We start from the raw sequence: 23,188 nt of genomic DNA, 5'->3' as shown, positions 1-23,188 counted from the left end.
TAGTCTGCAGTCCCATCGTTCCCTCAGACCTCCACTGACTCAATACATTGACTTCAGATTTCTCAGTCTTGCCGCCAATCTTCTTCATGGCCTTTTAGTGACCCCTCCAGCCTTACGACCAAACACACAGGCTCTGTTCCTCCTGTTACTGAGCTTCTGCCACCTCGGCATTCTAATCGACCCCAAGATGTGCTTCCAACCCCATTTCTTCTCCATTGCAAAGAACGCCTACTTCCACCTACCCATCTCCGTCCCTGCCTCAGCTTATCTGCTGCTGAAACCCTCATTCATGCCTTTGTCACCTCGAGACTCAACTGTTCCAATGCTCTTCTGGCCAGCCTCCCATCGTCCACCCTCCATAAACTTGGCTCATTCAAAACTGCCCATATCCTATCTAGCACCAAGTTCCTCTCGCGCATCACCCCTCTCCTCACTGACCTACACTGGCTCCTGGTCTCTCAAACCCTAAAATTTAAAATTCTCATCCTCATGCTGAAATCTCTTCATGGCTTTGCCCTCCCTATCTCTCTGACCTCTAGCCATAAAACTGCTGCCCCCCTAACACTCCATTCTTCTGATGCTGGCCTCTTGTGCATGGCCCCCAACGTCACCCCACCATTGGCAGCCATGACTTCAGCTGCCTAGGCCCCATGCTCTGGAATTCCCTCTCCGCCGTGGACTCCTCCTTTAAGACCTTCCTTAAAATCCACTTTTTTGACGAAGCTTTTCGTCACCTCTCCTGATAGCCCGTTTGGCTCTGTATCCATTTTTTGATTAGGTCTGTGTTAAGCACTTTGGCCTATTTCTCTGTGTTAAAGGCACTGTATAAACATAAGTTGCTGCTGTTATTCTCATGATCCTCCTCTTCTTCCTCCTCCTTCTTGTTCCCGCTCATTCATTCAGCCTCCACACTCCTACCCTGTGGAACTCCTAGCCTGCTTATTATAAATTACTTTGAGACATCTTACTAGAAATGCATGGTGTTGTAAGTTTTAACTTGTGTCCCCTCTGTTTGAACCCTTTGCCAAAATTTGCCTGGATCAGCTTCATCAGTGCTGTACATGCTCTTGAAATCTTGTTCATTACAGGCAATATATCCCATGTTTTTGGGTCAATGGACAATGAGTAATACAGTTAATTTGTCATATGGAATTTGATGTACATCTAATATGTGACATCTTGCTGCTGGAAACAAATAGCTGCAATTAATATAATGGGATCTCTGCACTTTTAACAGTGCATTTCAGAGTATAAATTTGATGCCTGAGTCTTAAGAGCAAAATCAGATAGTACAGGAATCCCTGTTTGAGCTTTTTAAATAAAATGAATCTGTTGCTTTCCATTTTCTAAAGCTAGTATTCGTTTATTTACATTTACTTTTTTCTACAATGAACTGCGCTAAGCAGAAAGCAAGTAAGTGATTGGTTGGTGAGTATTTCTCTTGTTCTCGCTTTTTTCCAAACTTAAATTTTGTGGTTTATAGTTTCTAGGGTCTCTGTTGTGTAGCGGGGACTGCTGGTAAACAAGGGCCCTTGAGTATATCATATAATTGTAGTGTAATTGGTGGGATTGATTTGATTTAATTTAGTGCCATGTGCTAGTCAGAGTAGAAATAGAAGGATATTTCAGATGAATGCGTGGCTAGAGGAATGGTGCAAGGGGGAGAGATTCAAATTCCAGGGACATTGGGACCAGTACAAACTGGACGGTTTGCACCGGGGCAGGACCGGGACCGATGACCTAGGGGGAGTGTTTGCTGGTGCTGTGGGGGAGGGTTTAAACTAAAATGGCAGGGGGTTGGGAACCTGTGCTAGGCAATAGAGGAAAGGGAAGCAAGGATAGAAGCAAAAGACAGGAAGGAGAAAAGTAAAAGTGGCAGTCAGAGAAATCAAGGGTTTAAATCAAACATGGCCACAGTAAATAATAATTCTAAAAGGTCTAAGAGTGTTAAAAAAAAAAGCCTGAAGGCTTTGTGTCTTAATGCGAGGAGCATTCGTAATAAGGTGGATGAATTAGCTGCGCAAATAGATGTAAACGGATATGATATGATTGGGATTACGGAAACATGGCTCCAGGGTGACCAAGGCTGCGAACTCAACATCCAGGGGTATTCAATATTCAGGAAAGAGAGGCAAAAAGGAAAAGGAGGTGATATAGGATTGCTGGTTAAAGAGGAGATTAACACAATAGTAAGGAAGGATATTAGCTCTGATTATGTGGAATCTGTATGGGTAGAGCTGAGAAATACCAAGGGGCAGAAACCGTTAGTGGGAGTGGTATACAGACCCCCAAACAATAATGCTGAGGTTGGGGATGGCATTAAATGGGAAATTAGAGACGCGTGCAATAAGGGCACAGCAGTTATCATGGGTGACTTTAATCTACATATAGATTGGGCTAACCAAATTAGTAACAATACTGTGGAGGAGAAATTCCTAGAGTGTATACGGGATGGTTTCCTGGACCAATATGTCGAGGAACCAACTAGAGATCAGGCCATCTTAGACTGGGTATTATGTAATGAGAAAGGAATAATTAGCAATCTTATTGTGCGAGGCCCCTTGAGCGATCATAATATGATAGAATTCTTCATTAAGATGGAGAGTGAAGTAGTTGACTCAGAGACTAGTGTCCTGAATTTAAATAAAGGAAACTACAATGGTATGAGGCGCAAGTTGGGTAGGATTGATTGGGGAATGTTACTCAAAGGGTTGACGGTGGATAGGCAATGGCAAACATTTAAAGATCACATGGATGAACTACAGAATTTGTTCATCCCTGTTTGGCATAAAAATAAAACAAAAAAGGTGACTCAACCGTGGCTAACGAGGGAAATTAGGGATAGCATAAGATCCAAGGAGAGGACATATAAATTGGCCAGAAAAAGCAGTAAACCTGAGGATTGGGAGCAGTTTAGGATTCAGCAAAGGAGGACAAAGGGATTAATTAAGAGGGGGAAAATAGAGTATGAGAGTAAGCTTGCAGGGAACAAAAAAACTGACTGTAAAAGCTTCTATAGATATGTGAAGAGAAAAAGATTGGTGAAGTCAAGCTTAAGTCCCTTGCAGTCAGAATCAGGGGAATTTATAATGGGGAACAAAGAAATGGCAAACCAATTAAATACATACTTTGGTTCTGTCTTCACAAAGGAGGACACAAATAACCTCCCAGAGATGTCGGGGAACATAGGGTCTAATGAGAGGGAGGAACTGAATGAAATCAGTATTTGCAGGGAAATGGTGTTAGGGAAATTGACAGGATTGAAGGCCGATAAATCCCCGGGACCTGATAATCTACATCCTAGGGCACTTAAGGAAGTGGCCCTAGAAATAGTAGATGCATTGCTGGTCATCTTCCAAAATTCTATAGATTCATGGATTGGAGGGTGGCTAATGTTACCCTAATGTTCAAAAAAGGTGGTAGAGAGAAAACGGGGAATTATAGACCGGTAAGCCTGACATCGGTAGTGGGGATAATGCTAAGGGCTAGATTTTCGGGGAGCCGTTAGGCGGGGTTTCAGGCGTGTGGGGGGGGGAAATCCCGACTTTGGGGGTCCCGTCACCATTCCGCCCAAAACCCTGCCCCACGTAAGTTTCAGGGGCGGCGGGTACCTGCCCCGCACTGGGACTCGCCGAAACCAGGCGGGAAGGGATTAGTGCCAATTAACTGCCTGTTAACCGGTAGTTAACAGGCAGTTTTTAGCCTAATCCCCATTTTGAGGGGATTCGTGGTGGTTTCCCGACGGCTCCAAACCACGCCAGGTTAGAGCAGCGGGCCGTTGGGTTGAATGAGTTGGAGGGGTCGCGATGTCGGCGCTCAGGTGAGTGATGGGTGCATGAGTGTAAAGGTAAGTGTGTTTGGTGTGTCTAAAGTGTGTAAAGAACTTTTACTTACCTTAACAGCCTTTCTTCCTGTAGCCGTCGGGAGCGCAGCACTCAGCCAGAACTGAAAGCTGAACGGCTGCAATCTGTCAAAAGTGACAGCCTTCAGCTTTTAGTGCTGCTGAGATTTCTAAATGAGTCTGCGCAGAAGGACTCATCTTAGAAATCAGACTGTCAGTGTTTGACAGCTTCAAACAGCTGTAAAACACTGATATTTCATCTGTCAGAAATCTTGACAGATGGCATTTCAGTCTGTGACGTCACCTGTTGCCGGGTGGGCCTTAATTGGCCTGCTGAGCCCGCTGGGCAGGCTCAACAAGGTCAATCAAGCGAAAATCGCGCGGATTGGCCGGACGTCGAAGTAGGCGGGTCAGAAACCCGAAAGGGGAAGTCCCGCCTTCTTCCCGACAGGTTCGACAAAATCGACCCCAAAGAGTCCATTATAAAAGATGTAATAGCAGAGCACTTGGAAAACAGTGACAGGATCGGACAAAGTCAACATAGATTTACAAAAGGTAAATCGTGCTTGACTAATCTACTGGAATTTTTTGAGGATGTAACTGGTAGAATAGATAAGGGAGAGCCAGTGGATGTGGTGTATTTGGACTTTCAGAAGGCTTTCGATAAGGTCCCGCATAAGAGCTTAGCGTGTAAAGTTAAGGCACATGGGATTGGGGGCAAGGTACTGACTTGGATAGAGAACTGGTTGGCAGACAGGAAGCAAAGAGTTGGAATAAACGGGTCTTTTTCCGAGTGGCAGGCAGTGACTAGTGGGGTACCGCAGGGATCAGTCCTAGGACCCCAGCTATTCACAATATATATAAATGATCTAGACGAGGGAACTAGATGTAATATCTCCAAATTTGCAGACAACACAAAGCTGGGTGGACGTGTGTGCTGTGAGGAGAATGCTGAGAAACTCCAGTATGAATTGGACAGATTGGGTGATTGGCAGAAGCATGGCAGATGCAGTATAATGTGGATAAATGAGAGGTTATCCACTTTGGTGGCAAAAACAGGAACGGCAGTAGATTGAGAGAAGGGGAAGTGCAACGAGACCTGGGTGTCCTTGTGCACCAGTCGCTGAAGGTAAGTATGCAGGTGCAGCAGGCAGTTAAGAAGGCAAATGGTATGTTGGCCTTCGTACCGAGAGGGTTTGAGTACAGGAACAAGGATTTCTTGCTGCAGTTGTACAGGGCCTTGGTGAGACCACACCTTGAGTATTGTGTGCAGTTTTGGTCGCCTTATCTGAGGAAGGATGTTCTTGCCATGGAGGGAGTGCAGCGAAGATTCACCAGACTGATACCTGGGATGGCAGGAATGACGTATGATGAGAGATTGTGTCGATTGGGCTTATACTCGTTGGAGTTTAGAAGAATGAGAGGGGATCTCATTGAAACTTGTAAAATTCTAACAGGATTAGACAGACTAGATGCAGGAAGGATGTTCCCGATGGCGGGGGAGTCCAGAACCAGGGGTCACAGTCTAAGGATAAGAGGTAAGCCATTTAGGACAGGGATGAGGAGGAATTTCTTCACCCAGAGAGTGGTGAACCTGTGGAATTCTCTACCACAGAAGGCAGTTGAGGCCAATTCATTCAATATATTCAAGAGGGAGTTAGATATATTTCTTAAGGCTAAGGGGATCAAGGGACATGGGGAGAAGGTAGGGACAGGGTACTGAATTTGGATGATCAGCAATGATCTCATTGAATGGTGGAGCAGGCTCGAAGGGCCGAATGGCCTACTCCTGCTCCTATCTTCTATGTTTCTATGAATCTGCTCTGAAACTTATACTTTACCATTTGCTGAGTTTACACTACATCTTCATCCTGTCATGCATGTAGTAGCTGTTGCAGTCCCATTTTTATTACATTAGCTTTCAAAGTGACTTAAGAATTTAGTTGATGTGAACCTATGCCCTACCACTCGGTTTAAAGTACCACCATGCTGCTTACAGTTAAGACATTCTGAATATGTTCAAGCTACTTGAATATTGATCAGTATGCAAAATGAACTCTGCAAAATACTTTGAAACTAATTGTGCAAGTAATAACTACAACTTTTTTTCAGTAGTCCTGAGTAGGTATTATGGTATTCATAGTTTTTCACAGACAGCTTAAAACCCATGGAGCAGCAGATGAATCTTTTTGACCTCAAAGGCATATTTAGTTGTTTGATGTTTGGCACTTTGTAGAAGTTTTCTATACCCATGTCTATGATGTGTTTGAAAAATAAATCTCTGGTCCACACTTGCTTTCAACTTGTCTTCAGTACAGTTAAAAAGCTGTCACCTTTGAGATTTGCCAGTGTTTTGTTCATTGAAAAGGTTGATGAAAAGAATATATTTTGTACTCTCAGAATAGTATAAAGCATATTGATCGTCAACTTTTCTCAGAAATAATCTTATTTATTAGAGTGCAGTGACATTTCAAGCCAACCCAACAGAAAAGCATCATCATTTACTTTAGTTGCAGAGGGGAGTAGATTTTAGTGTTTTGGAAATAATGATGTCTTTGAAGATTGCTACACATTATAAACATGCAGTAAATTTCATATGATTTTTATTTCCTATAAAATATTTATTTTTGTTCATTCCCAAGATGCAATTATTAATTCAAAGGTAGTGCTTTTTTCTCAGCCAATGCAGAAATGTTAATCCATTTTTTGTTTTTGTTTAATATTACAGGTCACTTGCTGCTGAATGGGGTCGATATGGTATGAGATTTAATGTGATTCAGCCAGGACCTATTAAAACAAAGGTATTGCTAATTGGGCTTAGAACAAACGCTATTATTTCCCTGTCTGAAATCGCCATTTAACATTTTTCTTATTCAAGTCTTTTCTTTCTTTCTTAATTGGTTTCTTATGTATCTGCAGATTGCAAAATCTTTTGTGTAAATTTATTTTATTAGTCTGATTCTGTTGTCCACTGTATTTGCATTCATTCTCAGCAACCTGGAGGTTAAAATGAGTTTAACAATATAGGCCGCGGTTTTGCCAGCGCTCAGTGGACTTGATTGGTGGCGGGTCAGCTGTAAATTTAAAATGATTGACAGCGGGTCGGGAACCCGCTGTCAAAACGCACACACCTGCATTTTCCGATGTTGGGTCTGCCAGCGCTGAGCAGACCCAACAGGCAGCAGTGGGGGACCCAATTCAAATCACCAGTGGCTTGTTTGCAGCCACTTAACAGTGCTTTTTTCCCCAGCTTTTTAACTTTCACAGGCCTCCCATGGGTTTCCCGCTGTGCCTCGACCTCGTCAGTGAAGCTGAGGTGGGAGGTCAGTGGCCATTGAATCAGCTGATGAGTTGATAGCTTCAAATGTCAGCTCAAAGCTCCCAGCTGATTCAGATATCTTCCCTTACGCAGTAGCATCTCTAAACTGCATTTCCACTACAGATTCAGGATGCTGCAAGCCTTTACAGAAATCTCCATGCAGTCTGACCTCATTATCTCTCCCACCATTGACAGATCGCTTCTGTCACCTCTACTTCACCTGCCATCTATTCCATCAGCATGGGTGCCCTTTATACTCTCTCACCTTGGTCCTCAGAATCTGACCACGACCAGCATCACCAGGCATACCAGCAGCACCAACAACCACACTAAACCTCTCCGCAATCACCTGCTGCTACACAGGACAGAGGGCATCAGCACCCGACCACATTGCTACCAGGGATGGCCTCACCATGGCTAGATTTACTTCACTTGACGCTGTACACCCTGGCTGCCACGAGATGGGCCAGGTTGCATTTAGGATTAGGGTTAACAACATAAAGTATCCCTACAATGCCCAAGCCATTCCTTTCAGACTCATTAGCATTGCGGGGTGTACCGTTATGTCTCACCATTCACTGCAACTCACCAAGCCACTTCCAAAGGTGCATGCAAATCTGTCCAAGAAAGCAATGTGTTGAAAATAAAGATTTCAATGTTTGACAGTACATTAACAGAAACTTCAGATGAACATTGGCTAAAACATACAAGTGCATACCCTTGTGTGTTGTTAGTTGGTATGATTGCACTAGGATGAGGATGAGTGTGAGGGGTGGCTAGTGAGATGGGGAAGTGATAATATAGATAGAGACGTATGGGTGGAGGTGCAAGGTAAGTTGGTGTGAGTAAGGATGTGCAGGAGTAGGGTAGGGAGGCAGAGTGATGGGGATGTGTTGGGTGGCACAGCAGGATAAGGTTGAGGGTGGCTTTGCAGTAACGTTTCGTGATCTACTGAGATTACATAGAATATACGACACAAACAGGCCATTCGGCCCAACCAGTCCATGCCGGCGTTTATGCTCCACTCGAGCCTCCTCCCGTCTTTCTTCATCTAAATCTATCAGCATAACCCTCTATTCCCTTCTCCCTCATATGTTTGTCGAGCCTCCCCTTAAATGCATCTATACTTTTCGCTTCAGCCACCCCCTGTGGTAGCGAGTTCCACATTCTCACCACTCTCTGGGTAAAGAAGTTTCTTCTGAATTCCCTATTGGATTTTTTGGTGACTATCTTATATTGATGGCCTCCAGTTATGCTCTTCCCCAAAGTGGAAACCTTCTCTCTGTATCCACTCTATCAAAACCTTTCATAATTTTAAAGACCTCTATTAGGTCACCCCTCAACCTTCTTTTTTCAAGAGAAAAGAGACCCAGCCTGTTCATCCTTTCCTGATATGTATACCCTCGCATTTCTGGTATCATCCTTGTAAATCTTCTCTGCACCCTCTCCAGTGCCTCTATATCCTTTTTATAATATGGCGACCAGAATTGTACGCAGTACTCTTAAGTGGCCTAACCAAGGTTCGATACAGGTTCAGCATAACTTCCCTACTTTTCAATGCTAAACCTCTAGAAATAAACCCTAGTGCTTGGTTTGCTTTTTTTATGGCCTTGCTAACCTGTGTCGCAACTGTTAGTGATTTGTGTATTTGTACTCCTAGATCCCTTTGTTCCTCTACCCCACCTAGACTCACACTCTCCAAGTGATCCCCCTATTCTTCCGACCAAAATGTAATACCTCACATTTATCTGTGTTGAACTTAATTTGCCAATTATATGCCCATTCTGCAAGTTTATTAATGTCCTCTTGTAATTTGTTGCAGTCCTCCTCAGTATTGACTATCCCCCCCAATTTGGTGTCATCTGCAAATTTAGAAATTGTGTTTTTGATTCCAAAGTCTAAATCGTTAATATAAATTCTGAACAACAGTGGTCCCAGCACTGATCCTTGTGGAACATCACTACCTACCTTCTGCCACTGTGAATAGCTACCCTTTACCCCTACTCTCTGCTTTCTGTCTTGAAGCCACCTAGCTATCCATTCTGCTACTTGTCCCCTGACTCCGCATTCTCTGACCTAGTTCTTCAGTCTATTATGAGGTACCTTATCGAAGGCCTTTTGAAAATCTAGATAAATTACATCTACTGCATTACCATTGTCTACTCTCTCTGTTACCTCTTCAAAAAATTCAATAAGATTGGTCAAGCAAGATTTTCCCTTTTGAAATCCATGCTGACTATTCATTACTATGTTTTTGGTTTCTAGATGTTCTTCTATTTTCTCCTTTAGTAGGGATTCCATTATTTTTCCTACCACCAATGTTAAGCTGACTGGTCTATAATTCCCTGGACATGTTCTATCTCCCTTTTTAAAGATAGGTATTACGTTAGCTATCCACCAGGCCTCTGGCACTACACGTTTTTCTAACGAATTATTAAATATGTGTAGTAATGCCTCTGCTATCTCTTCCCTAGATTCTTTTAAAATGTGTGGATGCAATCCATCTGGACCAGGGGTTTTATCCTCTTTGAGTTTGATTAGTTCATTGAATATATCCCCTCTTTATATTTTAAATACACTTATCTCATTACTAATCTCATCATCCAATGTCATGTCCACCTGTTCTATCTGGTAAATACTGAAGCAAAATAATTATTTAATATTTCTGCCATCTCTCTATTGTTACCTGTGGTATTATCCTGTCTATCCCTTAATGGCCCTATTCCCCTCCCAACCTTCCTTTTTTTATGATTGTTTTATGTTCCTTGATAATTTAATTTTATAGTTCCTCTTTGCCTTCCTAATTGTTTTTTTGACTTCTCGCCTAATTTTTCGTATTCTCCCTTATCATGCACTCCCCTGCTGTCTATGTGTTTAATGTATGCCTCTTTCCTTACCCTCAATTGTTCCCTTATGGCTTTATTCATCCATGGAGCCTCATTAGTGTTTAGTTTGTTCTTTCCTTTTAGCGGAATATATTGTTCCTGCACTCTGTTGAACACCGTTTTAAATGTGTCCCATTGCTATTCTACATCGTTGTTTGCCAATATTGTTGCCCATTTTATTTTCCCAAGTTTTAGTCTCAGCCCCTCAAAATCAGCTTTTCTTCAATCTATTACCCTGGTTTTCATCATACTTATGTCCTCCTCAATTATCATCTTAAAGTATATTATATTATGGTCACTATTGCCTAGATGTTCCCCTACTTTTACTTCTCTTATTTCCTCTGGTTCATTCCCCATTACTAGATCCAATAGCGAATCCTCCCTTGCTGGGCTTTTTACATTTTGGGTTAGAAAGGAGTCCAGTACACATTGTAGGAACTCCATTCCCTTTTCCCCTGTACCTACCTCTTCTGTCCAATTAATATTGGGGTAGTTAAAATCCCCCCATATTATTATTCTATGTTTTTTACTTGTTTCCCTCATTTCCTTGCATATTTCTTCCTCCACTATTAGGTGGCCTGTAGACTACACCTATTAGTGTGATTGGTCCTTTATTATCTTTCATCTCTATCCATATGGATTCTATTTTTTGTCTTGCTGATAGCTGCGTCACTTTTTCTACTGACATTATGTTATCCCTAATAAGTACAGCTACTCCACCTCCTTTTTCCCTCTCTATCTTTTCTGAATATGTTATACCCTGCAATGTTTAATTCCCAGTCCTGATTTTTCTGTAGCCATGTCTCAGTAATCCCTACTATGTCTGGTTCCTCGCAACGCATGATTGCCTCCAGCTCTCCTGTTTTATTACGGACACTGTGTGCATTGCTGTAGAGATAGTTTAACTAATTTTTAATAGGATTTCCTCACACTTTATGTTTAACCATCTTTTTAGACTCCTGTTCTATAACTTTATTTATTCCCTTGCCATCAGTGTCCTCGCTTTCTTTATTCTTTCCTATGCTCTCTTTTTCTGTTTTGTTTATAATTAGGCTGGTTACGTTTCTTGTAGATCCCTTCCCCCATCTTGCTAGTTTAAAGCCTTTGCCACCTCCCTATTTACCCTTTCCGCTAGAACACGGGCCCCATCGGTAGAACTTCCTGTCCCAGAACTGGTGCCAGTGTCCCATGAAAAGGAACCCCTCTTTCCCACACCAGCCCTTTAGCCACATGTTAATTCTCCTGACCTGTCTGCTTCTATGCCAATTTGCATGTGGCTCGGGCAATAATCCAGAGATTATTACCCTCGAGGTCATTAAAAGGTTTGCGCCACTGCAACCTGGTCGTCCTGACGACATCCCTGCTTGTGCCCTCCTGTGCAATGTGCAACCAGGCTGCGTTGGTCTCCTGGGGAGGTCTCTTCCGCCCATTGGAAGGGAAGAGAATCTCCCTGCATACTGTGACTCCCTCCATAAGCATATGGAGGGAGTCATGGGAAAGCCTGGGTGTAGCCCTGCATCTCTGTGCAGTACTTGTCAGTGTCTGCAGCACCTCAATGCTGTAGAACACTGACAGCACAAATGTCAGAGTAAATTTGTGCATGCTCCCTATAAGGAAACCGGCTGATGATGCGTCATAAATGACATCATCAGACCCGCTTCCTTCAATTGGCTGGGAAACTCGCTGGCGAGCTTAACAAGCCCAATCAAGGGAAAGTCATGTCGGAGGCTGTGAGGGAGCCAACAGCAGGGCCGAGACCCACCACCGATGTCTCCCGCCACGGACCCGCCAAAGTAGGGAAAATTGCAGCCATAGTATCGGCAGTTAGTAATGATGCAGGAGCATTCCTAAGTATATTCATTAGTTGTTGGGAATCAGGATATATAACTTTCTTGACTATTTTTCTAGAATTTGATTAGAAAAATATTGATTAAAACGAGTTTACAGAATTCCATAGGACTTTGACATTTGGCTAGCCATAAAGTAGGAAGACAATAAAGGGGATCAAAATGATAACAATACATGGACTAAAAGTAGCTCCACCTATTTTCCTTTGCTTTGTGCCCAGGAAATAGGCATAGCCAGGGCACAGAGCTGAGGAAAATCAACCCCAGTATTCTCTAGATCAAGAAACAATTGTTATCCGACACCAAAATAGCTCCATTTACCATTCCTCCAAGCATTTAGCATCAACAGTAGAAAAATCTTTGCCATGTTCCTCAAACATGCTCTCAGTACCAAGCTGCTCCTGAGTTTTGCCTTGATGGGTGGGGGAGGAGGAGTCAGCCCCTCTACAAAATGAGAAAAGCCTCATACCAATGACCATGAGTGAAAGTGAATTTGATTCACGCAACATAATTGTGGTAAGCCATGCAACTGACTTTAGAGCTAAGCAATCAATATGTGGAACTGCAGAGTGTTACAAACCAAATTAGATACTTGGTGGACATGAGATTTAGCTTCTTGCTTGGGATTCGGGAATTCCATCTAAACTAGCAAAACTAACAAATGGCAAGGATCTTTGGAAAACCATGTGGAAGAATCATCAAAACACTGCAGCCTTGCTTGTTACCTTTTTGGTAACTCCTGGACTCAAACTGGTCCAAACCATTTCAAACTTGTAGACTGGATGAGGCTGACTTAGTCTATGCTGAAATCCATTGTTTACAAAACTGGAGAGATGTGGGCAGTTCTTTGACTGCAACAGCACTTTACATTGGTAGAACTTGAGCTTTACTTATGCCAGGGACACACAACTATAAATCAATATTCTGTATTGACCCAAAAAATCTATACAGAATGCTGCCAACAAAGCTTCTCCTGCCTGTGGAACTTTCCCAGACAGGTGTTCCCTGGGACGCTTTTTTTAAATATAGAAGTCCAAATATAAAGCTGGTGATCACTAGCTAAACCAGGGTTGCTGGAATGTGCATGAGGCTATGGGAAATCTTTAATTTTCCCACTGGTACTTCAGTACAATTCCTTCAAGTCTTTCTATCCTCCACCAGGGGCGTTTGTGAAACTTCTACCCTTATTATAGTTGTCTCTTTTTGCATACTGTTTTTATGTCACCTAATTGGGAAGTGCCTCTTTGTATTTTTTATCCTCATGGTATGTATTTTTTATCCTCATGGTATCTATTAGTCACTCATTGGATCCAAACTGGAGTTCGTATGATTGATTGGTATGAATATTCCTTCACAAGAAGTCAAAAAATGAGCACTGTGGGACACAATATTCTGTAAGCTTACAAGGCCACTTTTTCTAGGTTTATTGGCAAGCTATGAACCAATGTTTTTTGCTGAGAAACCTGGCATGGATCTTTTTGCCTGGTGAACAGAGGGAGGTTTCTGTTGTAACCCTGTTGTGCCACAGGAGCTGAATTCTGGACATTAATGGGATAAGTGTCCCTTTCCAGAAAACAGATACTCTCCTCCTTTTAAGACTCACCTTTTTGGCCACTCCTCCTAATACCTGCTTTTGCTCAGTGTACTTTTTTGCCTCATGCCTTTGTGAAGCACTTTGAATCATTTTTCTACATTAAAGGTACTACACAAATGTATGTGGTTGTTTGTATAGGTGCAGCAATAGTAATAGTGTTAATAGTAGTAATAGCCAGAAATTCAGGTGGCGGTCTGGATAAGGGATAATTGTTGCAGCGAAGGTCTGTGTTAGTGCTTAGATTGATTATATCCATTGCGTTGCCATAAAACCTGCTGCTCATGAAACTAATGCTTTTGGCATAATGACCCAAACACACTAGCAACCAGCACTTGAAGTTACTTATGCTCAGGGCAAAAAAGGTTGTCTAACTGAGCAGAGTTTAGATTAATAGAGCATTTCTGCAGCATGTTTGTAATATCACCAGAAAGTAACCCTTTTGTTTCAGTGTCTTAAGCTTTCTCCTGTGTACCAAAAATGAACAGTCAGTTCTACCGAGTTTTCTTAGTGGAGCTGAATGTCTTGGGATTTTAGTAGCTAGATTAGATTGTACAGATTACTGAATGTCATCTGCAATAACATTACACTTAGATCAGATTCCTACTGGTCAAAGCTGAAGTTTGAATGTGTATCATTAAACATCAAGCAAGCAGTTTTATACTGCAAGAAAATGCCCAGAGTTTAGAGTCTCAATTGAGACTGGCACAAGTGTTTGGAAATCTTTATAAATCATTAATCCACTTGGGAGATGAAAAAAATTATCTGTCAAAAAGATTTCTTAAAAATGTATTACGGCTGGTCCTTAAAATTATTTTGTCCTTGAGGTGATCAAGCAATTAAGAATGTGGTCTGATCTTTATGCCGATTAATCTTCTATGGTAGCTTTCAGAATGCATACGCATTTTTTTTTAAAGTAACATTTGAAATTTTCCACAGAGTGTATTAATAATCTCGGAACAGTTGTATTGCCAAACCCATATTTGGGAGAGTTGTCAGCTTAGCGCAGCAGAGAAGGTTGAGAGGAGATTTGATAGAGGTGTTCAAAATCATGAGGAGTCTAGACAGAAACTGTTCCCATTGGCAAAAGGGTTGAGAACCAGCGGACACAGATTTAAGGTGATTGGCAGAAGACCCAAAGGCGACATGAGGAAGAACTTTTTTACGCAGCGAGTGGTTAGGATCTGGAATGCACTGCCTGAAAGGGTGGAGATGGTGTGGAGATGCCGGAGTTGGACTGGAGTGGACAAATGTAAGAAGTCACACAACACCAGGTTATAGTCCAACAGCTTTATTTGAAGTCACAAGCTTTCGGAGCGCTGCTCCTTCGTCAGGTGAAGTGGAGAGATGCATAAAGACACAGCTTATATAGTCAGAGAATAATGTCCAATGTTTACAGGTAATCTTTCTAACTGCCATTTATCACACCTCAGCAGAGAGATAATCACAGCAATCAAAAGTGTGAATGGTGTCCAAACAGGTCAGTCAGGAAAACATTACATCAAAGAACAATGAGGTTGGGTCACAAGGGGTCAAATATTGCAGATGCTGGGGTCTGTGTGAAAAACAAAAAAGCAGAAAAAAAATATTTTTTTTGCTGGAAATCACAGCAGGTCCGGCCGCATCTGTGTAGAGAGAACAAGCCAATGACGACTCGAGTCTGGATGACCCTACGTCAGGTGGGGTTACATGTAGCGTGACATGAGCCCAAGATCCCGGTTCAGGCCATCCTCATGGGTGCGGAACTTGGCTATCAGTTTCTGCTCGACGATTTTGCGTTGTCGTGTGTCTCGAAGACCGCCTTGGAGAATGCTTACCCGAAGATCGGAGGCTGAATGTCCTTGACTGCTGAAGTGTTCCCCGACTGAGAGGGAACACTCCTGCCTGGCGATTGTTGCGCGGTGTCCGTTCATCCGTTGTCGCAGCGTCTGCATGGTCTCGCCGATGTCCCATGCTCCGGGGCATCCTTTCCTGCAACGTATGAGGTAGACAACGTTGGCCGAGTCACATGACCTGGTGGGTGGTGTCCTCACGTGTGATGATGGTATCTGTGTTGATGATCTGGCATGTCTTGCAGAGGTTGCTGTGGCAGGGTTGTGTGGTGTCATGGTCGCTGTTCCCCTGAAAGCTGGGTAATTTGCTGCGAACGATAGTCTGTTTGAGGTTAGGCTGCTGTTTGAAGGCGAGTAGTGGAGGCGTGGGGATGGCCTTAGCGAGGTGTTCGTCGTCATCGATGACACGTTGAAGGCTGCGAAGAACATGGCGTAGTTTCTCTGCTCCGGGGAAGTACTGGACGATGAAGGGTACTCTGTTGGTTGTGTCCCGTGTTTGTCTTCTGAGGAGGTCTATACGATTTTTTGCTGTGGCATGTCGGAACTGTCGATCGACGAGTCGAGCGTCATATCCCGTTCTTACGAGGGCGTCTTTCAGCGTCTGTAGGTGTCCATCGCGTTCCTCGTCATCTGAGCAGATCCTGTGTATTCGAATCTCCATCACGAATCTCCATCAAAGACGGACACCTCAGCACTTCACTCTACCGCAAGCTCACGGACAACCTCACGATGCTCCACTTCTCCAGCTTCCACCCTAACCATGTTAAAGAAGCCATCCCCTATGGGCAAGCCCTGCGAATACACAGGATCTGCTCAGATGAGGAGGAACGCGATGGACACGTACAGACGCTGAAAGACGCCCTCGTAAGAACGGGATATGACGCTCGACTCGTCGATCGACAGTTCCGACGTGCCACAGCGAAAAATCGTATAGACCTCCTCAGAAGACAAACACGGGACACAACCAACAGAGTACCCTTCATCGTCCAGTACTTCGCCGGAGCAGAGAAACTACGCCATGTTCTTCGCAGCCTTCAACATGTCATCGATGACGACGAACACCTCGCTAAGGCCATCCCCACGCCTCCACTACTCTCCTTCAAACAGCCGCCTAACCTCAAACAGACTATCGTTCGCAGCAAATTACCCAGCTTTCAGGAGAACAGCGACCACGACACCACACAACCCTGCCACAGCAACCTCTGCAAGACATGCCAGATCATCAACACAGATACCATCATCACACGTGAGGACACCACCCACCAGGTACATGGTACGTACTCATGTGACTCGGCCAACGTTGTCTACCTCATACGTTGCAGGAAAGGATGCCCCGGAGCATGGTACATCGGCGAGATCATGCAGACACTGCGACAATGGATGAACGGACACCGCGCAACAATTGCCAGGCAGGAGTGTTCCCTCCCAGTCGGGGAACACTTCAGCAGTCAAGGACATTCAGCCTCCGATCTTCGGGTAAGCATTCTCCAAGGCGGTCTTCGAGACACACGACAACGCAAAATCGTCGAGCAGAAACTGATAGCCAAGTTCCGCACCCATGAGGACGGCCTGAACCGGGATCTTGGGTTCATGTCACGCTACATGTAACCCCACCTGACGTAGGGTCATCCAGACTCGAGTCATCGTTGGCTTGTTCTCTCTACGCAGATGTGGCCGGACCTGCTGTGATTTCCAGCAAAAAAAATGTTTTTTGTCTGCTTTTTTGTTTTTCACACAGACCCCAGCATCTGCAACATTTGACCCCTTGTGACCCCACCTCATTGTTCTTTGATGTAATATTTTCCTGACTGACCTGTTTGGACACCATTCACACTTTTGATTGCTGTGATTATCTCTCTGCCGAGGTGTGATAGATGGCAGTTAGAAAGATTACCTGTAAACATCTGACCTTATTCTCTGACTATATAAGATGTGTCTTTATGCATCTCTCCACTTCACCTGACGAAGAAGCAGCGCTCCGAAAGCTTGTGACTTCAAATAAAGCTGTTGGACTATAACCTGGTGTTGTGTGACTTCTTACATTTGAAAGGGTGGAGGAGGCAGACTCAATCATGGCTTTCGAAAGGGAATTGGATAAGTACTTGAAGGAAAAAGATTTGCAGGGCTACGGGGAAAGGGCTGGGGAGTAGGACTAGTTGAAGTGCTCTTGCAGAGAGCCAGCATGGGCATGACGGGCTGAATGGCCTCCTTCTGTGCTGTAACCATTCTATGATTCTAGTGGTTATGGTATTGGACTAGCAAGCAAGACATTGTAAATTCTCTCCACAGGTGCTGCCTGACCTGCTGAGTACTTCCAGCATTTTCTGTTTATATTTCAGCCGTGGCTCAGTTGGTTGCACCCTCACCTCTGAATCAGAAGGTTGTGGATTCAAGTCCCACTCCAGAGACTTGAGCATAAAAATCTAGGCTGACACTCCAGTGCAGAACTGAGGGAGTGCTGCACTGTCGGAGGTGCCGTCCTTCGGATGAGACGTTAAATGTCTGCTCTCTCAGGTGGACGCAAAGAGTCCCATGGCACTATTTCAAAGAAGAGCAGGGGAGTTATCCCCGGTGTACTGGCCAATGTTTACCCCTCAATCAACATCACTAAAAAACAGATTATCTGGTCATTATTACATTGCTGTTTGTGGGAGCTTGTGATGTGCAAACTGGCGGCTGCATTTCCTACAACAGTAACAAATTGGATGCAGTGTTTCCTACATTACAACGGTGACTACACTTCAAAAAGTACTTAATTGGCTGTAAAGCGCTTTGGGATGTCCGGTGGTTGTGAAAGGCGCTATATAAATGCAAGTCTTTTTTCTTTTATTTCAGATTTCCAACATTCGCAGTATTTTGACTTTGTGCTGTGAATTCAAATCCCAATATTGCAAGTTGAAAGTGAATTCAATAAAATCTGGTAATTTATGGACTGTCACCAGGAAAAATATGAAAATTGCTGGATTATTGTAAAAATCCAAGTGGTTCACTATTATAGTCCAAACTAGGAAGAATGCGTGACTCCAGTCCCACATTATGCGGTTATCTCTTAATGCCCTCAGAACAACTAGCGATGGACAATAAATGCAGTCTTTCCAGTGTCAGTCACATCTCAAGAACAAATGTTACATTCTATTTTCCCAAACACAATTGTTTATTTGCAAGAATGAATGTAATTTTAATAGATTTCTCCTTTAGGTGAGGTTTACAAATGAATGGACTAATGTATCATAACAGTGCTATGATTTCATAAATATGTAAGCTACTGAAGCAGCAAAACATACAAAGTGGTTGAATTTTAAATGTTAATCAGAAATGTTTATGCTTTCATTTTTGAGTTATTTGTCTTCCAATAAGATCAGTTTTCTTCTTGTAAGCCCTGCATAGACCTTGGGCCAGGTAAACGCTGGGCATTTATGACACTCTGTTTAAAAGCTATAGTATGCTAAAAATGTTAGGACTATTATGCATTTTCTTTATTTGAGTCTGGAATAATTGTACTTCAAGCGAGAGCTAAGCATTTTTTTTACTGAAATATGTCGTGGCTTTCAAATTAAGTTTGCCTGGTCAGTTTTTTATATATATATATATTATATAGAGAGAGAGAGATTTCAGTTGTATTTTCTATTTTTAGGGTGCTTTTAGTCGACTTGACCCAAGTGGTATGTTTGAAAAAGAAATGCTAAAGAGAATCCCAATGGGCCGCCTTGGTACAGTGAATGAAATTGCCAACCTTGCAGCCTACCTCTGCAGTGATTATGCCAATTGGGTTTCAGGAGCAGTAAGTTAACTTTTGGAATGCTATAGTTGTTTATTTAAAGCACATTTTCTTAATAATCAACCCACAAGTGCCATGCACTGATTATCTCCAATAGGAGAGAGCCTAACCACCTCCCCTTGACATTCAGTGGAGTCACCATTGACCAGAAACTCAACTGGACCAGCCATATAAATGCCATGAGTACTATAGCTGGTCAGATGCTGGGTATTCTTCAGTGAGTGGTTCCCCAAAGGCTTTTCACCACCTACAAGGCACAAGTCAAGACTATGATGGAATACTCTGTATGGGTGCAGCTGCAACACACTGAAGAAGCTGAACACCTTCCAGACAAAACAGTCCGCATGATCGGCATCCCATCCACCAGCTTAAATATCCGCACCCTCCATCGGCGTACCATGGCTGTAGTGTGTACTATCTAATAAGATGTACTGCAGCAAGCAGCCAAGGCTTCTTTGGCAGCAGCTCCCAAACCTGCGACCTCCACCACCTAGAAGGGCAAAGGTACCAGGTGCATGGGAACACCATCACCTCCAAGTTCTCCACCAAGTCACACACCATCCCAAATTAGACTGATATTGCTGTTCCTTCATAATCGCTGGGTCAGAATCCTTGGACTCCTTACCTAACAGCAGTGTTTGGAGTACCTTCACCACATGGACTGCAGTGCTTCAAGAAGACCCACCACCACCTTCTCAAAGGCAACTCGGGATGGGCAATAATTACCTTGCCAACGATATCCATATCCTGAGAATTAATTCAAAGAATTCCTGAATTATAATATCAGTAGTGATGCATACATATTGCTGAACCATACAGGATAAAAAATGGAAATCGAACATTGCATGAGACAAGTTAGCTGATGCACTTTACTTTGGAGAAGAGTGTGCGCTGTTTGTATTATATATTATCAATTCATGTTCAAACTATAAGTATGCAAGTTAATACTTTAGGTATTTAATGTTAATCTGGGTTTAAAAAAAAGTGAAATTTCAAGTTTGAGTGATTGAAATTTTAAGATATTAATTGAGTGCTCCAGTTCCACTAAAATAAAATACAAAATGATGTAAACTACCAAGCTCTGCTATGTACAAGCAATTTGACAATAGTAGTGAATTAGGATAATTTTAGGTTTTAACATTAGTCATAAATTGAATTGTAAAGAATCTTATATTTTTCCACACATGAGCTTTTGCAGATGTTATGAATATTAACTTTTCATGAGTTCACTCTGTTCCCCTGCAAAAAGGTGTGCTTAAGTGGTGATGCAAGAGGTCTTTCGCAAAAGCAATGTTGTGTGCTGTTATATGAACTTGTGCTCTCTGGCATTCAGCATTACAGCTTCACAAATATTTCACACTCTTGTGCATGCTGTTTATATTCTGCAGTATAAGAAAGATTTTTTTAAATTAAGTTTTAAACCAAATGTAATTGAACATTAACCTTTTGTTTGTGCTTTTTAGGTAATAAGGTTTGACGGTGGTGAATATGTTTCAATAGCTGGTGAATTTAACAATCTACAGAAGGTAATGTCAGCTTCAGCTACTGTTCCATTCTCTTATGCCCCCTTTCCCCTAGCCATAATTTCTGACTTCCTTACATATACAGGAGGCAGAGCAAAATAACCATAGATATCATAGCTGTCGTCGTCTTTTATATCAGTCCAAAAGGTGTGCTTTGCAGGGAACCACATTTTTCTGACCACAAGAAAGTGTTTTTTTTAATTTATTCGTTCACGGGAGGTAGGCGTTGCTGGAAGTCCGGCATTTATTGCCCATTTTCTTGAACCGCTGCAGTCCTTATGGTGAAGGTACTCCCACAATGCTGACTTTGTCGTAGCGGTTCGATACAACTGAGTGGCTTGCTAGACCACTTCAGAGGGCAGTTAAGAGTCAGTCACATTGCTGTGGGTCTGGAATCACATCTAGGCCAGACCAGGTAAGGACGGCAGATTTCCTTCCCAAAAGGACATTAGTGAACCAGATGGGTTTTTCCAACAATCCGATAGTTTCATGGTCATCGTTACTGATGCTAGCTTTTTAATTCCAAATTTATTTAATTAACTGAATTTAAATTCCCCCAGGTGGGATGTGAACTCACATCTCTGGATTATTAGTCCAGGCCTCTGGATTACTAGTCCAGTAACATAACCACTATGCTACCATACCCCTAAAGGTTACTGTACCCCTAAAGTGTATCGCCACTGAGAGGCTCTCCATCAAATCTTATACCCAAGAACTTGGTACGTGTACACAGAAGATAGAGTTCAAAGTTCATGTTCTCTTATTACTGGTTGGTAATATAGTAGGAGCTGCTACTCACTAGTACAATTATTTGGTTTTTGTAATCATTTTTCAGAAATATAAAACCATATATAGTAAACTCTTGTTTAAATGGCACTTAATCATCTGGAATACTTTAATAACTGGCAAAATAGATAACCGGTAATCTTGCTGAATCCATCCAGCACTCGTTTTGCCGAGTCCGAGTCTCCCGCGGTGGCCGAGTTAGTCAGTGGTTTTTATTTTTGTTTATGTTAAAAATTGCCTTGGTAGGTATACCTCTCTGTTATCCAGAATTTTTCATCAACCGGCACCATCCTGGTCCCATAGGTGCCAGATACGAAAGAGTTTACTGTATAATGCATTTATCTCTATTTGAATGTTGTTACTAATCATAGATTAGCCAAATATTGGTAACACACATTCCTTTTTTATTCTAGGTTACAAATGAACAATGGGATATGCTAGAGTCTCTGATCAGGAAAACCAAAGGCTCCTAAGTATGACATAAATCTTGTAAACAATTGAACAGAATTTAAAATAATACAATATTCTGCCAGCCAAATTGGTAACTTTATTCAAGTAGAAGAACTCTTGGTTTTTGTTGATTTATTTTGATCAGGTTTTTAAAAGAATTATTTTGAAACCTAATGTAAGTTGATCTTTTTACAGGAACTATATTGCTGAATTTATCACTGGTTGTAGAATCACAGTTTGACGATTGGAATATTATTTTTAATTAAACAAGGGGCAGCAGTTCTGCTCTCTGCTCAGCCCAGCCACAAGGCAGAGTGGGACTGAAATAAAATTGACATTTTATGCAGAGAAAGGGATACACGAAAATTATATTAAAAGTGTGGCGAACAGCTTCTGTCAAAAATGTATCTAGTGATATTAGTTTGTCAAGTAAATGTTTAAAAACAGGATTATAGGGCCTTGATACTAGATTTGGTGTAATGAATCCTTTAATGACTTTTAATTTTAAAATATCAGATTGAGTGGATTTAAAGCCACTGACCTACACAGTGATGCTGCACTGACCATGTTGTAAGCAATAAAGTCCATTATAATGCAATCTGGAGTCAGTATTAAACGTACAGAGTAATTGTACTGGTGAATGGCTTTGTGTATGATAATGTGGAGTAATTGTACTGGTGAATGCCTTTGTGTATGATAATGTGGAGTAATTGTACTGGTGAATGGCTTTGTGTATGATGATGTGGAGTAATTGTACTGGTGAATGCCTTTGTGTATGATGATGTGGAGTAATTGTACTGGTGAATGCCTTTGTGTATGATAATGTGTATGCCTTTTGTCAGTTAGCTTATGCTTTCCTATCTGAATTTTCCCCATGGCTCAAGCATTTTCTACTCTTTACTCAGTCTCTACATCCTCTGTATATCCATGATGTTTCCCATCTACTTTTATATATCCCAGAAAGATGCAAAGAATGAACAGAACAACATATAAATAAAAACAACTAAATAAAATAGCACGGAAGAGAAATTAAATTAGCTTTAACTTAATACTCATTAATAAATTATGTCATTCTAGAAAATCTTCAACATAGTGATTTTACTTGACTTGCATTTTGTTTCCTGTCTAATTTAAAGTATTACAATTTTTTTTAAAGTATACCTTGCTCAAAAGAAACGGATATGTAACAATTAATGAAAATCTTTCATGGGGCTGATTTTAACATCTTTAATTGTAAACTGTGGAAATTACACAATGTATCTTTTACCTTCAGTGCATTTATTAAACAATCTTTGCAACAGTTTTGTGAACATTTAATATAAACCCTTTCTTCAGT

General features: G+C 42.1%; 1 protein-coding gene across 3 annotated transcripts in view; it reads left to right on the top strand.

Moving 5' to 3' along the window:
- The window catches only part of decr1 (2,4-dienoyl CoA reductase 1, mitochondrial), a 45,870-nt gene extending 22,718 nt beyond the window's left edge, over positions 1-23,152 (top strand). For 2 of the 3 annotated variants that reach the window (XM_085992704.1, XM_085992705.1), the window contains exons 7-10: positions 6,570-6,642; positions 18,950-19,096; positions 20,557-20,619; positions 21,816-23,152. In XM_085992704.1, the coding sequence (XP_085848830.1) occupies positions 6,570-6,642; positions 18,950-19,096; positions 20,557-20,619; positions 21,816-21,875 (343 nt within the window). In that variant the 3' untranslated portion in view covers positions 21,876-23,152. Of the gene's footprint in view, positions 1-6,569; positions 6,643-18,150; positions 18,236-18,949; positions 19,097-20,556; positions 20,620-21,815 lie in introns of those variants that run through there. The other variant, XM_085992706.1, reaches the window with a different exon arrangement.
- The last annotated feature ends 36 nt before the right edge of the window (positions 23,153-23,188 follow it).

This window comes from Somniosus microcephalus, chromosome 7, assembly GCF_052327205.1.
Source record: "Somniosus microcephalus isolate GS21.2 chromosome 7, FLI_Smic_1.0, whole genome shotgun sequence".
Lineage (NCBI taxonomy): Eukaryota > Metazoa > Chordata > Chondrichthyes > Squaliformes > Somniosidae > Somniosus > Somniosus microcephalus.
The sequence above is the reverse complement of the archived record's forward strand: the minus strand, read 5'-3'. Positions and strand labels throughout refer to the sequence as shown.